The sequence below is a fragment of the Cavenderia fasciculata genome, assembly GCF_000203815.1.
Source record: "Cavenderia fasciculata unplaced genomic scaffold Scf_Dfasci-G-b-190b03.r1-5, whole genome shotgun sequence".
NCBI classification, from domain to species: domain Eukaryota; phylum Evosea; class Eumycetozoa; order Acytosteliales; family Cavenderiaceae; genus Cavenderia; species Cavenderia fasciculata.
Genome location: NW_004457711.1, coordinates 27224 through 42919, shown reverse-complemented (window position 1 = coordinate 42919; position 15696 = coordinate 27224). Strand labels below are relative to the sequence as shown.

Here is a 15696-nt window from a genome sequence, read left to right as displayed (position 1 = left end):
TTAGCGTTGCAAGTACACTCTGAGTAAAAAATGGTTAGCACCAAGAAGCAAGTCAGTATCAACTATTATATCATGGCATATCTATCTTCTCGACGCAACACACAACACAACAAACACAGCAACGACAGATAACAACATGTTGGAGAAAGAGAATAGATAGAATCAAAAGATAAAGAACGATAGAAAGAGAAAAGAGAATTAACATAGTTCCTCCCAACCTACTACTACACTCTACTACTCTCTACCCTTACATTTACGTAATACAGAAGAAGAATCAAGAAAACATTGCCTCCAAGTTGGCTCTTGTTATGAAGTCAGGCAAGTCTCAACTCGGTTACAAGGCCTCCCTCAGAACCTTGAGAGCCGGTAAGGCCAAGTTAGTCCTTATCTCTAACAATTGCCCAGCTCTCCGTCGTTCAGAGATTGAATACTACGCCATGTTGAGCAGAACCAACGTTCACCTCTACAACGGTAACAACATTGAACTCGGTACCTCATGCGGTAAGAAGTTCCGTACCTCCGTCTTGTCCATTACCCACGAAGGTGACTCTGATATCCTTGCTTCATTCGCCAAATAAATAAATTTTAATGTGTCTAAACCAACAACATTTTTAATCTATTTAAACTATAGACAATCACAATAATAATCACAACATTTTATTAATCAGCCATCATATCGATACATTCCATAGTAAATTTATGTCACATAGATTGATCTATAGATAGAGTGAATGTTTATTGTATTAACTGTTACTTATATATGAATGGTTAATATCCAAGTTTGCTTTTCAGGGTATCACTTGCAGATAATTGATTTTCTCCTAAAATAGTAAATAATTCAAAACAAAAGTAAGCAAGTAAGTTAATCACAACAACACTGATTCAGTCAAGTTAGTATACTTACTCTCAATAAGATCTACAACCTCATTTTCTTCATTTTCAAAAGTGGAGGCGACTTTGGTTGGTTGTCGAACTAGAAGGGGGTAGGTCCTGGATTCTTTGTTTCCATTTTCTACTTTGATTCTTTTCGGAGGGTCTTGTTTTGGTTGGTCAGTGTCCAAGTTGTTTGTGCCATCCTCTTTTCCATCATGATGATCTCTCTTTAATTGGTTCTTTTCCTCTTCTTGTTGAGGATGAGCTTGGAGATTTGTAGTAGTAGTAGTAGCGCTTGTTGTTGTTGTTGGTGGTAATGAACACAGTTTAGATTCTGGTCTTGATTGTATTTCTTTTTGTAGTGAGTTCATTTGGTTATCTACATCTATTATTTGTGATGTCAATTGTTGTTGAACTATTTTTGTCATTGACTGTTGATTATCATTCATAAATTTATCCAAAGAATCTTCTTCTTCTTCCTCTTTTTTTGTTTTGTTGTAGTTGGTTGTGATCCTTTTTGTGTTGTTGATTCTTTAAACATTTGAACCAAATCATTTTTTGTTTTACTCAATGATTCCATTTTAGTGACAAGTTGCGTATATAAAAGTTGTTTAAGATTTCCAGCAGCAGCAGTGTTGGTGGGCATTTTGTTTTGTTGGTTGGTTGATTTCTTCTTGTTTGTTCTATCATAGAAATCATCACTATCATCATAGTCATAATTATCTTTATCGTATTGTACTGCGCTATTACTTTGGTTAAAACCTTTGCCTTCTTCTTCATCTCCTTCCTCTTCTTTTGCATCGAATCTATCATCTGATCCCCAACCACTCTTTCTTGATGCAAGAATTTTTTGTCTATTTCCTTCTTCATTATCTGATGATGATGATGACGAGGAGGAATTATAATATTTAACAAAAGATTCTGTTTTTGATGATGATTGTTGTTTTTGTTTTTGTTGTTGTTGTTGTTTTTGTTTTAACAAAAGAGAATGATTAATTACAACAAATATTCTAGAAGATTCACCAAACTTTATGAAATCACCATCTTTAATGGCAAGATAATGGTTGGGGTTGCATTTCTTTTTGTTGATAAATGTACCATGAGTACTATTGAGATCATAGAGTAATAGTTGGTTGTCCTCTGGTCTATGTTGTATTACAGCATGTTGTCTACTAATACTAGGGTTATCCATTATGATGTCACATATTGGAAGTCTTCCAACAAGATGAAAAGCTTTATCATTGATATCGATATTGTCAATGATAGTACCACCTTTAATCTCTTCAAGTTGGAATAAATCACTACTAGGTGAATGTTCCTTTGGTGATTTGCTCCAAGATGGTTCTTTATATATTAATTCAACATTATTATTATTGTTATTATTAGGTGGTTGATGAGTAATAACAGTAGCAGTTGTTGTTGTTGTTGTCATCGTGAGAATTGAAGGAGTTGCAAATGTATGTTGAGACTTTTTATCACTTTGTATGGTGTTTGGGGCAATTTCTTTTACTACTTGTTTGTTGTTGTTGTTGTTGAGCAGACGAGTAGGAGGAGGTGCCATTGATAGTAGTTTGTCATTTTTGTTGGTGGTGGTTGTTGTTGTTGTTGTTGATTGAGGAGGAGGAGGAGAAGAAGGAGGATGAGGTAGTGGATCTATCGTATTATCTTTTGTTGTTTCTGTTATTGTTGATGTATTTGTTACTTGTAGGTGATCGTTCATGACAAAGGAGGGGAAATATATATAAGAATCAGAGTATATATCTAGAGATAGTCCAAACTAGTTTTGTTAACTTGAATTTTTTTTTTTTTAAACAAATTCGTCGATCTTCATCAATTCAATATTTAGTTTACTTACCCCATCCTCACTCAGAATAATAATAATAATAATCTAGAGTAATACTAGTAAAAATGAGTCAGACAAGCAATAACAAGCAGTCTTCTCATAAAAGACCATCAACATCATTGGATGAATCCTCTTCTATTAGTGCAGGTGGTAGCAGTACATCAACATCGAATGACTTTTTATGTTCATTGCGATATGACAACACATTACCAGACCTTTCTTTTGAACCAAAGTTTATGAAGATACAAACAGACTTTACCAAATTCACTAGTTATAGACCAACATCATTAGAGAGAAACTATAAACAACAACTATTGACAGATCCTCATATGGGTATTCCTATAGATTTAATTGATCTATCTCAATATGCTTCATTAAAATCAAATAACAACAATAATAATAATAATAATAGTAATAACAACAACAACAACAACAACAACAACAACAACAACAACAACAACAACAACAACAATGGAAATAGTAGCAACATTTCACAATTCCTAAAAGACGATCAAATGTTACTCCAATCAATCGATTCAATGTCATCTTCAATTGGAGGTTCTGGTGTTGACAATGATCAACATGCAGGTAATGGTAGCAGCAGTGGTGGTAATGGTAGCATGGGCGGAGTAAATGGAGATGCTATGATATTAGGAAAGTCATTGGAAGGAAGAAAAACAACAAGAGCATCAATAAGACCATCGGTGGCATGGTTAAGAAAGACAGAGTATCTTTCTACAAACGAGACATTATTGGGAAGACCAACAAAGCGTCAATCGGTTGGAAGTGGATCATCGTCGCCCAATGTAAATGGAAATCAATCATCAACAACTTCAGCAACAGCCACCGCAGCAGCAGAGACTGATGAAGAGATTGTTGAAAACACCTTTTACAACATTAAAAATGCTTCACAATTTGTTCATCCATCGGGTAGAACCGATATCAAACCAGTTAGCATATTGCCAGTATTCCCAGACTTTGAAATGTGGTCCAACAGTTACACAGAAGTTTCTTTTGATGCCGACCCATTGGATCTTCCACCAGCCTCACTCAAAGGACAAGATTTTAGCAACTACATTGCCAAACAACAACAAATCCGTAACAAGGGTATTATCAGAGGAATCACTGATAAATTTGTTTATTTCATTGCACCAAAGAACGAATTGGAAGAGAACAACAATAACAGAGAAAAAGATGAAACACCTGGCGATTACAAAATGTACAGAGTATTTACAAACGATATCTTTGTTCAAGAAAATAATGAAAACTACTTTATGATTGTAAAAGATGATGCCGTATATTATAATAGATTAAATACTAGAGTCAATCTAAAGAGAGTCAAATCAAGAGTATGTCAATGTTTTAAAACAAAAAAAAAGGAACCATGATTATTGATTTTTCTTTTTTTTTCAAATTACCTCTTATAGGACGATAAGATTTTAGAAAAGAGAACTATTGGAAGACCAGAATATGTAACTTATAATACAAGAGAATTGACAGAGGAAGAAAAAAGAGATAAAGCAATCAAGTTGACAAAATTATTGGAACAAGAAAAATCAGATCTTTTGATTTAAATCAATCCCATGTAGATATAATAATAGATAATAGATAATAAATAATAGATAATAGATAATCAATAATAATAATAATAAAAAAAAAAGGAAAACAAAAATAAATAATAAATTACTATTTAAATAGTACTATTTAAATATATCGAGTTTTAATGTTTCAATCTTATAGTTTTACATTATTATTATTATTGATTATTATTGATTATTATTATTATTATTATTATCTATTTTAGGTGGCCTCTAAGGATGATGTATAATCATCAACTAGAGTCTTTGAGTTTAAAAGTTTACGGGTGGTTTCGTACATTAAAAAGTTAATGGCAGATGTTGGGAATGCTCTGAAAAGAGTAGCAGTGAATCCTCGGTAAAAGGCAGATAAGCCCTCTTGTTTATAAATCATTTTGGCACAATCAATAATACCACCATATTTAAGTGGACTATTATTTGGTTGAGTTTGAATTCTTGTCTAAAATATATAAATAAATAATATTTTTTTTTAGTTTGGAAAATCAAAAGATTAATATATATATATATATTTATATATTTTGACGTACCTTTATAACATCCAATGGATAGATAGAGAACCAAAAACTCATACCAGCGCATCCACCAGCACAAATGGCGACCCATGGTGGTAGGTTTGTTGCAACACTCTTTATCTTTATGGTATTTTCGGCAGCAGTGCTTGGTTTGTCACCACCAGGCGTTCCTGTTGGTGATGATGATGATGTGAAACGATCGGAAAAAGTAATCAAATTTCTTTTTAATGCCTCATAGGTACAAAAATAAACCATATCGCCCAAAAAATCACGAACAAACGTTATTCTAATACCTTTGAATAGACCTTTCCAACCATCCTCTTTTACAATAGATTTTATACAATCAATTGGTCCATTATATATGATCCTTTGTTGATGTTGGTGTTGATGTTGATGTTGATGTTGATTATTAATGTGTTGTTGTTGTGTTTGTGAAGCTACATTTGAAGTTGCAGTTGTTGATGTTGTTGAGGCAGTAGTGACAGTTGCCATCAAGTTCATGTTTCTATTTTGTACTTGTAATTTAGATTTGATAAGGTCACGAGGAGTGATAAAGAATGATATTACACCTCCAGCAATACCACCAGCCATTGCAACTTTGTGATAGGGTATTAAAGTATTTGGATCTTGATGGAATAGTCTCTGACAATAGTTGTTGGTTGCAAAAAAGATTGAATTGATAACACTGACACTTGCCAATGGAACACTCAAACCTTTATATACACCTCTGATACCATCAATCTGAATGACATATCTAAGTGCTTGATAACCATTTTTAAACTTTGGTGTATTTCCAGTCGATTCTTGTTGAAGCATCACTTTTATCGTATCAAAGGGATGTCCAGTAAAAATAGATGACATTCCACCTACAGATCCTGCTACAAAATCTTTAGCTACTGGTGCCCATTTTTCTAAAAAAAAAAGAGTATATTAGTATTGATATTACTATAATTAATGGTATCATTAAAATTATATATATTTATAGATGTACCTCTGTCCATTTTGCTGTATTATTTCAGATTACTTTATTATTTATTATTACTATTACTATATTATGGTCTTATGTCTGCTTATTTTTAAAGTTGTTACTAGTATTTCTATTGTTGTTATTGTTTTGGTTGATAACGTCGTCGAGTAAATGGGTTGTTAAAAGTCCTATCATTAGGTTATTGGGTATCTAATAAGTGTGAATGTGCCTTTAAAGTTATATTAAAGATGAGAGATAGATAGAAAGATAGATAGAGAGAGAGAGAAAGAGAGATAGATAGATATAAATAGGAGAGATGTCTTGTTTTTGATAGTGATGTTGAAAAATCGTTGTCATCTGACACGAAGTCTCCAACACAACACAACAAGTTTTTTTTTTTTTTTTTTTTGATTTTTTTAAAACTTTAAAGTTTTATTTAATTATTTATTTTGTTGTTTTAAATGATGAGATAATTCATCCTTTAATAATTGATGAGCTTTTTGATCCTTTGACAAAAGACGAATTGCTTGGCTGAGTTCATCAATGATCATATCTCTTTGTTCAAATTCCATCTTTTTGTTAATGTCATTTGTGATGTTGGATGCCGATGTGTTGGAGAGTGTTGACTTTTCGAGATGCATCAATGCCTTTCTCCACATTTCTACGATACGACGTACAATAGCTTCATCACCTGTGCATAGATATTGACCTATAAGAAGAAGTGGAAATGTTGGAAGACTCTCCTTTTGGTTGGTTGCCCAAGCATCAAGATGTTTGATGTTTTCTTGAATTGTCTTTTCGTCGGCGTTTGTTGTTTTAGATTTCTCCAAATTAGAGACCACAATTCTTTTTTGAATCTTTTTAGCATTTTCATTGCCTACAAGAGATACGGCAAGAGTGATTAACATGCTTGGATCAAGATTACCAAGTACACTCTTCCAAGGTGTAGTAATATCTGGTTGTGACATGAGATGATCATACCATCCCTCTACCTTTTCTGGATAGAGTTTCATCATTTCTACCATGAATCCAACCATTGGAAGATAGTAGAATGATTGAATGGTTTGAATACGCGCTACTGTCTTTAGATCTTTGTTGTGTTTGATGTGTGACAACTGTGTTTTGATGTATGCTTGTGATTCTTTACCTAAAAGCAAAGTCATTGCATCTAAAAAGTATTCAATGTCTTGGTGTTGATAGAATGTTTGATACCATTCCATAGCATCTTCAAAGTTTGTCACTTTTTGTTTTGGGAATCTTTTCTTGCTCTTTGTCATTGCGTCATCTTGATCGTCTCTTTGTTGTTGTCCCCATCCAAACCATGATCCTATAGAGAATGATAATAATGTAATAATCTTTTTTGTCCCATCATCTTTGTTTCTTTCTTTAAAAGAAGAAGAAGAAGAAGAATCTTGTTGTTTTTGATTATTATTATTATTATTATTATTGTTAGATGTGATGTTTATCTTTGATATTGATGAAGCTAGTGGTAGTAGTAATAGAGGGTAAAAATAAATATGAATTCATCGTAGTAGTTAGATATTGATATTTTGTGTAATTACATTGATATGATGAAGAAGAGGAGGAGGAGGAGGAAGTGTTTGAAAATAGTCTATAACCACCAACAGCAGCAGCAGTGCTGGAATTAAAGGTCAATCCAATGACATTATTTGATGATCTTGATAATGATCTTATTAGAGTGCTGCTGTTTCTTCCTATCATCAGATCTCTGTTGTTGTTGTTGTTGTTTGTTTTTTCGAACGAATTGCAGAGACGTCTCTCTGTTTTTGAAGTGGGCGAACATGTTTTTGAATTTTTTTTTTAATTTAATTTAATTTAATTTTTTAATATGCTTTTAATTCATACGCTCCTTACATTCAATATATTATTCTAAACTTGACTATAGATAGAGATAGATAAAAAAAAAATTAAAAAATGGGACAAGGAGTTTCTAAAGAAACATATAATAGTGCTATACAGTCTATACAAACCTCCTCATTCAACTCTAAAAATACACAAAACCATGGTGTTCACATTCCATCGTCTGCAGATCCGAGTGCTCCTCCTCTTCCTCCAACAGTTACCACCAACCCCCCTACCAATATAGATTCTTTATCACCTGATGATATTTGTAATCTATTGTTGTCTCAGTTGTTGGACCAAGAGAGTATGGCTACCTTTATTATCACTCTTCGTGATAAACAACCTGATAACTTAACTTATTTTGTTAACAAGGTATATATAAAAATATATATAATATATCATTCATATAAATATATATATATTCTCTCTATTGTTTTTATACTCTTATTAATTCTCTCTATTTCTCTCTCTCTCTCTCTCTCTCTCTCTCTCTCTCTCTCTCTCTCTCTCTTATTTAGATGGTAGATCATTTATATTTTGTTTGTAATACCAACAGAGGAAAGAATTCAGACTCTGATTGGAACAAAACAACTACTTGTTTATCATATCTCTCAAGAACTATTCCATTTATCATGGATCGTCACAGCGAGGACCCAGATAGTTTCTATCAACAATTATGCTGGGAAACTCCTGTTTCATCGGATAGTAACACCACTCCGTTGGCAATTAAATTAATGACCTGTGTATTGGACTTGTTATTTATGCCTGGATACACACTTGATAGTACTTTACCTCAACCATCCAAACAACAACAACAACAACAACAACAACAACAACAACAACAACAACAACAACAACAACAACAACAACAACAACAACCACCACCAATCTCTGAAACAACAAATAGTAGTGATAATATCACTACTCAGTCAACAACAACAACAACAGAACCTTTTGAACATTTATCAAATAATTACTCTTGGTTATCAGGATTTGGTGTTGAATTGTCACCAACACAAAACTTGACCACAAAAGTACATTGGTTAAATAGAGCTACTGTTTTACAATGCCTCTTGACGTGCTTGTGTGAACAATTATACTGCCCACAGGATAAATCTTACAAATTCCAAAGTAAATGGTTGGATTGGATAACATCAACTCAAAACTACTATACCGATGTACTTTTCAACACCCTCATCAATGCCTTTTGTACATATGATCCTATTGGATGGGGTGTTCCATACAACCATCTAATGTTTGCAGATGACCGTGAAAATGTTGCCAAACTATCGATTCAAATCATCAATATCTTGCTGGGATATGATATCTCTGAAAATCCCCAACAACAGCAAACCCCACCAACTCCTGCTCATCATTATAATCCATTTGAATTTACTGTATGTAGTAGAATTTCAATTTTTAACAAATATGTTATTTATTTATTTATTTATTTTTAAAAAAGGTAAACAAATTTATTTTATTATTACACAACAACAAGAGAAATAGGGACTTTACCTTTTTCTTTACTTCATTTGAAAGGATTTTAGGTCTACCTCTTATGTCGTCTCATACAAAATTGCCATACTCGACAAAGAAAATTGAACTACATCAAGATCTATTAATTACTTTTTGGAGATTCATTACCATTAATCATGTAAGTCCAACAAAACAAATCAAATTGGTTTCTTGCATCACACCATTCATTGACAGTCTTTTTATTTTAGGAATTTTTATTATTTGTTTCAAACCATCAATCATCACCAGAGTTTCTAGTACCATTACTCCAATACATGGACGATGGTAGAAAGAATCAATCTTCTCATGGTTTGGTTCAGCTAGGAACATTCATCTTGTTGGTTTTGAGCAGTGAAAGAGACTTTGCCATTTCGCTAAACAAAAACTTTACCTCTAGTATTGTTATCGATATTCCAAAACCACAAGGATACTCTGATTTTATCATAATGGTCATGTACAGATTATTGGTAGACAATAATGATAGATTAGAAAGTATATTTGAATGTATTCTTACCGTTTTATCGAATCTATCACCATACATGAAGAATCTATCCATGGTCACATGTGTAAAACTCATGAAACTGTTTGAGTTTTTATCGTCACCACGTTTCCTCTTTGCCAACAGCCACAACCATAGATATGTTCAGTTGCTTCTCGAGTCATTCAATAACCTCCTTCAACATCAATACGAAAGCAACACTAGACTACTCTATTCCATTCTTCGTTGTCAAAACCAATTCTCTAAATTGGCTTACCTCAAGATTTCTTCTGCCGTCCCTGCCCAAGGTGATGCCAACTCGCCGAGAAAGCTAATCGCTACAACTTCAACATCTGATCATAATGAACCAACTAGTAGTAGTAGTAGTAATAGTAATGACATTCAAGAACCACCTGCGGGTGGAATGGAAAAGCTTTCAATCAATTCGTCCACCACCACCACCACCACAGGTGAACAACAAAATGAACAAAACAAGGAGTTACAGAAAACACCAACAGTAGAACATACTTCTCCAACCACCACCAGCACTACTACTACAAACCAAGAACCAAAACAACAAGACCAACAACAAGAAACAAAGCAACAAGATCAACAACAACAACAACAAGTGACACCAAGACAAGCATTTATTCCTACCGATGAGTGGTTACAAACAATTAAAAAACAATTGCCACTTGATAATATTTTGAAGATTATTACCAACCTATCGCCTCAAATCCAAAGACTCTGTACTGGATCGTAAGTAGATCAATTGAAATAATTCCTTTTTTTATAAAGAAACTTACCAAACCCGGTTTTTATTTAGTGGATCAGATGAAAACAAAATTATGGAGTACCTGCGAATGTCCACGGTAGTTGGTATTTTCTCAAGTGTTGGACCTATTATGACAAGGAGATATCACGCAAACCCAATAACCAAATCATGGCTTTTAGCATACTGCTTTTGCGTCATCTATCTTGAGCAACATACCCCCCCACTTTTCCAAGATACCAATATTAGACTTTTCCACGTCAAACAACCATAAAAAAAATAAATAAATTTTAAATGTTTAAATTGTAAATGTTTAATTAATATTTTTTTTTTTCATTATAAAGGAGTACAGAATAATGGTTCGGAAATGTAAGTTAATTATTGGCCGAAGGGTGGCCTGAAGGATGTGAGTATTCTTTAAAGTGTTGCTTGTTCTTTCGATAACACTTTTCGCCATACATGCAAACAGGAAGGTTACTATTATTATTGGAAGTTAATATTGGTGAAACTGGTTTGGGTGCTGGCACTAAAAATACATTATTATTATTTTGATTATTTTGATTATTATTATTATTTGGTGTTGCCACAGTACTAGTAGGAGGAGGAGGTGATATTGTATTATTATTTTGATTATTTTGATTATTATTATTATTATTTATATTATTATTATTATTATTATTATTATTATTATTATTATTATTATTATTATTATTATTATTATTATTATTATTATTGTCATTATCATTTGATGTACTATTGATATTATTTGAAGACTTTTGTTTAATCGGAGAAATTGGTTTCAAATCATAAATTTGTTCAGTTTCTTCATCGGTATCATCATCACCCTCTGATGTTGAGGTATTTGAGGATGATGGAGGTTGCTGCTGCTGTTGTATTAAAGGAGAAGATTGAATATTTGATTTTGATTTCTTTAAAGTATGATTATCATTTAAATCTGAGTTGTTATCCTTTTCAACCATTGAATCAACACTTTGGAAAATATCTTGGTCCTTTGGTTGTTGTTTAATATTCTCTTCTGATTTTCTTTTACCCAATACCTTTGATTCTTCAAGAATCGATTCTTTTTGTACCAAAGATTTTAAAGTAATATTCTAATAATTTATAAACTTTGAATTAATAAAACTTGAAACTTGAAACTTTAAACTTGAAACTTTTAAAAACAACATACATTATCATACCATGGATGCTTTAAAATATCCTCACAGTTGTATCTTTGAGAAGGAAGGACATTTAATAACCTTTTGATTAAATCCTTTGCCTCCTCAGAAACTGTGCTCCAATCTTCATGTGGAAAAGTAAAGTCGGCAGTTCTAATTTGCTCAAAGATTGATATATCACGAGATTCGTCGAATGGGGGATATCCGCATAGCATTACATAAAGTATTGCGCCCATACTCCAACAATCAACCTCTTTACCATATCCACCAGCGCCATTATTTCCATTAAGTATCTCTGGTGCCAAATATTGAGGTGTTCCACACATTGTCTTCATAAAACTACCTTCACTAATAGTCCTCGACAAACCAAAATCACTGAGTTTGATGCTGGTTGGATCACCAAGATCCACTTTTTTCGATTTCAACAATATATTTTCGGGTTTGAGATCTCTGTGAGCAATACCTTGGTCATGAAGATACTTTACTGCATTGACAATCTGTTGAAATAGTTTTTTTGCTTTTTCCTCTTTATAAAAACCATTCTCATCTGATAATATATCATTTAATAGTTCTCCTCCTTCAACTCTATAATAATAATAATAATAATAATATTAATATTAATATTAATATTTAAATAAATAAATTTTCTTTCAAGTCATACAATTCTAAAACAAGGTATAATGTCTTTTCAGTATTGAAAACTTCTTGGATGTGTATGATATTATTATGGTTGAGGGATTCCAAAATTTTAACTTCATCCATTAGAGCATCCTTTCTAGATGATGAATTCATAAAGTACTTTTTCTTGTCAATAATCTTGATTGCATACTTGGCTCCAGTCTTTCTATCGACAGCAAGTTTAACGGTTGCAAAATTACCATTTCCCAATACATCACCAAGATGATATTTTAATTGTGGTCCACCTTCCTCTTCGTCTTCCTTGTCACATGGTTGATAAATAAATGCTATCTTTTCTAAATGATATTGTAAGTTAGTTTTTAATAAGATCGATAATTGAATTTGAATTGCTTGTAGTAGTTAATACCTTGAACTTGTTTTTTGCTCTGAACCAATGAAATCTCTTGACCACTTGATAATAAACATCTTTGTCCTTTACCAACCTTTATTCCATCTACATATGTTCCATTTGTGCTGTGATCATACAGAAATGCTATTATTGGTCCTGTTCCTTCTTCTTTTTTAATGACACAATGTCTAATATTAGATAGAGATAGATAGATAGATAGATAGATAATTAATTAATTAAAAAAGGAGTTGAATAAAATGGGTTAACAGTGAGAGAGAGATTACATACTTTCCAGAGACATTTAAATCATTAAAATGAATAGTAGAGTTTGATTGCCTTCCCATTACTATTTCATCCTTTTCTAGAGTATAGTGTGGATAGGCAGGATTCAAAGACTTTAAAACAGCCCATCCTTTTTCTTGTTTGTTGCTAGTATCATCATCAGTAAAACTACTATCAAGTGTGCAAGCTTGAGTAGGGTTTTCTTCTGCCATCAATAAATATTTATTTATATATTTATGGTGTACTATCTTTATCTATCTATGCTGTTGCTATTTATTTGTTTCGAGTTTTTGATCTCTCTCTCTCTCTCTCTCTTGTTTTTCTTTAAAGTTAGATTTTTTAATTTCTTCTTAAAATGGACTTTTATTTTTAAAAACAAACTTTTATTAATTTAATCAATCAAAGCAAAAGAATATATCTATCTATCATATCTCGAAATAAACTTATTTAATAATTAAATAGTATTAATTGTTTTTTCTCGAAACTTTTTGTAATACGTAATTATTGTAATTAATTGTTAAAATAAATATATTTTTTATTAATTTTTTTTTGTTTTTTCTCCATTCGTTTCGTCAACAAGACAAAGAGAAATTTGTGTAAAAAATCATTTGAAATTTTTCACAACTTCAACAACATTATTTTTTTCAAGTATCTCTCTTTTATTTATCTATCATATCATATATATCATTTGCCATCAGTGTGGGTTTATAGACAATTCAATCTATTTATTTCCTACCCAACTTAAAGTAAACAACTTTTCAACATCATTATAAGAGTTTCGTTTTGTTTAAATAAACAAAACTACCCCCTTCGTGGATTCAGAAAGAAACTCCTCCTCTGTCATCTGTAATTATTGGGGTGACATTAGGAAGACACTTGTATCTTTCAACTTCGCATTGGCTCAGTACTACGCCGATACAGGAATTTCCTAGCGCCCGCTTTCATAACAATTTATATACTAGAATAGAAATAACAACAACAACAACAACAGCAACCCAAACAACACAGCTTCCTCACTAAATCAAACTCAGTTAAGAGCCAAGACAACAACCAACAACAAGCAATCACACACACACACACAAAAAAAAGCGCAACGCTCAAAGTAATAATATCATAATAACATTCAAATAATAACAATCCTACACTTTACTACCAACGTATTAAATGCCAATCATGTAAGTATTAAACAAAACTCAGGATCAGACAAGAGAGGGGCCAGTTGAGCTGCACTCGGCTCGTCGGTAAAGCCTCGTCGACGTTTTTTGACTTTTCTCGTTCCAATTTTTTTTTTTTTTTTTTCAGGAGCTCACAAAAGATTTTCAACGAAGCTGAAGCAGGCTTTGCGCACTGCATCGCCGCCAACTCTGGCGCAAACAACACCACTACACCTTTATCTGTTCATGTTGAACACAAAGAACAAGAAGATCAAGAAACCTTCCCAGGTGGATTTGAAGGTCCAGAGAAAAAGGTATGTTCAACAAGATACTCATTAATATTGATATTGTGCATGATATTAATTTTTTTTTTCAATTTTTTTTTAAAAGTTGGACATTAGATTTTGTTCAAAATACACTGGAAAGAATTCAGGACCAAAGTCTGGATTAAGATCGATTGGTAAAGAGCAATGGCAATCAGTATTGGATAGCGCTAGATGCACAATTATTAGCAGCACAAGCAACCAATATTTGGATTCCTATGTTTTGTCCGAGTCTAGCCTTTTTGTCTACCCACGTAGAGTGATGATCAAGACCTGTGGTACCACCACCCTTTTGCACTTGATTGAAAAGATGACACAACTTGCCAAAGACACTTGTGGATTAGAGGTTGAAATGCTTGTTTTCTCGAGAAAGAATTTGAACAACCCAGGCAAACAAATCTTCCCACATTGCACCTTTTCAGATGAAGTCGACTACTTGAACAAGATCTTTAACAATGCAGGACATGCCTATGTCATGGGACCATTGAACAAAGACCACTGGAACTGTTACATCATCGACAATAGAAGATCGTCTACCATTAGACGTACCGAACAGACTTTTGAAGTGATGATGCATGACCTCGACCCACAAGTCATGAAACAATTCTTTAAACGCGACGGAGTTTCTGCATGGGATACTACTGTAAGCAGTGGTATCTCAAATCTCCTACCTGGTAGCATAATAGATGACTACCAATTCGATCCTTGTGGATACTCTATGAATGGAATGTTGGATAAATGGTACTGGACTATCCATATCACACCTGAAGACCACTGTTCATATGTATCTTTTGATACCAACATTGCCCTCCCAAGCTACCATATCTTGTTGGCCAATATTCTCAAGGTATTTAGACCTGGAAGATTCACAGCTGCCCTTTATGCCGAGGATGGAGCACCTTGTGGTGATCCCTACTTTGCTTTTGATTCTCAATTGTTGGAACACGCCATCACAAACAAAACCGTTCATTCATTTGACGGTGGGTATGATGTCATTGTTTGCAATTATGAATCAAAGCCTGCACCCAATAAGTTAATGCACCAACCAACCAACTCTATCAACACTGACATTAAGCACGTGTTGATTGAAGGAACTCGTCAATCAACAGAGTTTAATCTCATCTTGGCTTAGGAAATAAAATTAATAAAAATACAATCAATGTCCCCCCCCCCCCCCCTTTGTACTTCCTAAACCAAATCAATCATTTGCTTTTTTTTTTTTTTAAGAATTGATCCAGTTAGACTTTCTATCAATAATAATTTTGCAGTTGAAAGATATAAAGACAAAAAATACTAATAATAAAATAGTAC

At 32.9% G+C, this 15696-nt stretch overlaps 8 protein-coding genes across 8 annotated transcripts; 4 read left to right on the top strand and 4 right to left on the bottom strand.

Annotated features, from left to right (window-relative positions):
* Positions 1 to 30: 30 nt before the first annotated feature.
* On the top strand, positions 31 to 578 carry rpl30 (S60 ribosomal protein L30; the record flags this gene model as incomplete). The annotated part of the gene is made up of 2 exons (XM_004357158.1): positions 31 to 51; positions 267 to 578. 2 exons carry the CDS (start codon positions 31 to 33, stop codon positions 576 to 578), a joined length of 333 nt encoding a protein of 110 aa, XP_004357214.1.
* Positions 579 to 768: 190 nt separating this feature from the next.
* DFA_02490 (uncharacterized protein) lies at positions 769 to 2593 on the bottom strand (the record flags this gene model as incomplete). The annotated part of the gene is made up of 3 exons (XM_004357157.1): positions 769 to 821; positions 905 to 1354; positions 1441 to 2593. The coding sequence occupies 3 exons, from the start codon at positions 2591 to 2593 to the stop codon at positions 769 to 771; spliced, it is 1656 nt and encodes a 551-aa protein (XP_004357213.1).
* Positions 2594 to 2781: 188 nt separating this feature from the next.
* paf1 (RNA polymerase II-associated factor 1) lies at positions 2782 to 4290 on the top strand (the record flags this gene model as incomplete). Its single annotated transcript, XM_004357156.1, has 2 exons — positions 2782 to 4065; positions 4144 to 4290. 2 exons carry the CDS (start codon positions 2782 to 2784, stop codon positions 4288 to 4290), a joined length of 1431 nt encoding a protein of 476 aa, XP_004357212.1.
* A 226-nt stretch (positions 4291 to 4516) lies between these two features.
* mcfD (mitochondrial substrate carrier family protein) lies at positions 4517 to 5988 on the bottom strand (the record flags this gene model as incomplete). The annotated part of the gene is made up of 3 exons (XM_004357155.1): positions 4517 to 4753; positions 4842 to 5737; positions 5916 to 5988. 3 exons carry the CDS (start codon positions 5986 to 5988, stop codon positions 4517 to 4519), a joined length of 1206 nt encoding a protein of 401 aa, XP_004357211.1.
* A 245-nt stretch (positions 5989 to 6233) lies between these two features.
* Positions 6234 to 7515, bottom strand: DFA_02487 (uncharacterized protein; the record flags this gene model as incomplete). Its single annotated transcript, XM_004357154.1, has 2 exons — positions 6234 to 7276; positions 7356 to 7515. The coding sequence occupies 2 exons, from the start codon at positions 7513 to 7515 to the stop codon at positions 6234 to 6236; spliced, it is 1203 nt and encodes a 400-aa protein (XP_004357210.1).
* Positions 7516 to 7728: 213 nt separating this feature from the next.
* DFA_02486 (UPF0663 family protein) lies at positions 7729 to 10695 on the top strand (the record flags this gene model as incomplete). The annotated part of the gene is made up of 5 exons (XM_004357153.1): positions 7729 to 8028; positions 8175 to 9053; positions 9119 to 9310; positions 9381 to 10408; positions 10476 to 10695. The coding sequence occupies 5 exons, from the start codon at positions 7729 to 7731 to the stop codon at positions 10693 to 10695; spliced, it is 2619 nt and encodes an 872-aa protein (XP_004357209.1).
* Positions 10696 to 10795: 100 nt separating this feature from the next.
* fhkE (putative protein serine/threonine kinase) lies at positions 10796 to 13120 on the bottom strand (the record flags this gene model as incomplete). The annotated part of the gene is made up of 5 exons (XM_004357152.1): positions 10796 to 11533; positions 11611 to 12184; positions 12261 to 12573; positions 12645 to 12814; positions 12915 to 13120. 5 exons carry the CDS (start codon positions 13118 to 13120, stop codon positions 10796 to 10798), a joined length of 2001 nt encoding a protein of 666 aa, XP_004357208.1.
* A 952-nt stretch (positions 13121 to 14072) lies between these two features.
* Positions 14073 to 15682, top strand: amd1 (S-adenosylmethionine decarboxylase; the record flags this gene model as incomplete). The annotated part of the gene is made up of 4 exons (XM_004357151.1): positions 14073 to 14083; positions 14211 to 14376; positions 14453 to 15369; positions 15613 to 15682. 4 exons carry the CDS (start codon positions 14073 to 14075, stop codon positions 15680 to 15682), a joined length of 1164 nt encoding a protein of 387 aa, XP_004357207.1.
* Positions 15683 to 15696: the final 14 nt, after the last annotated feature.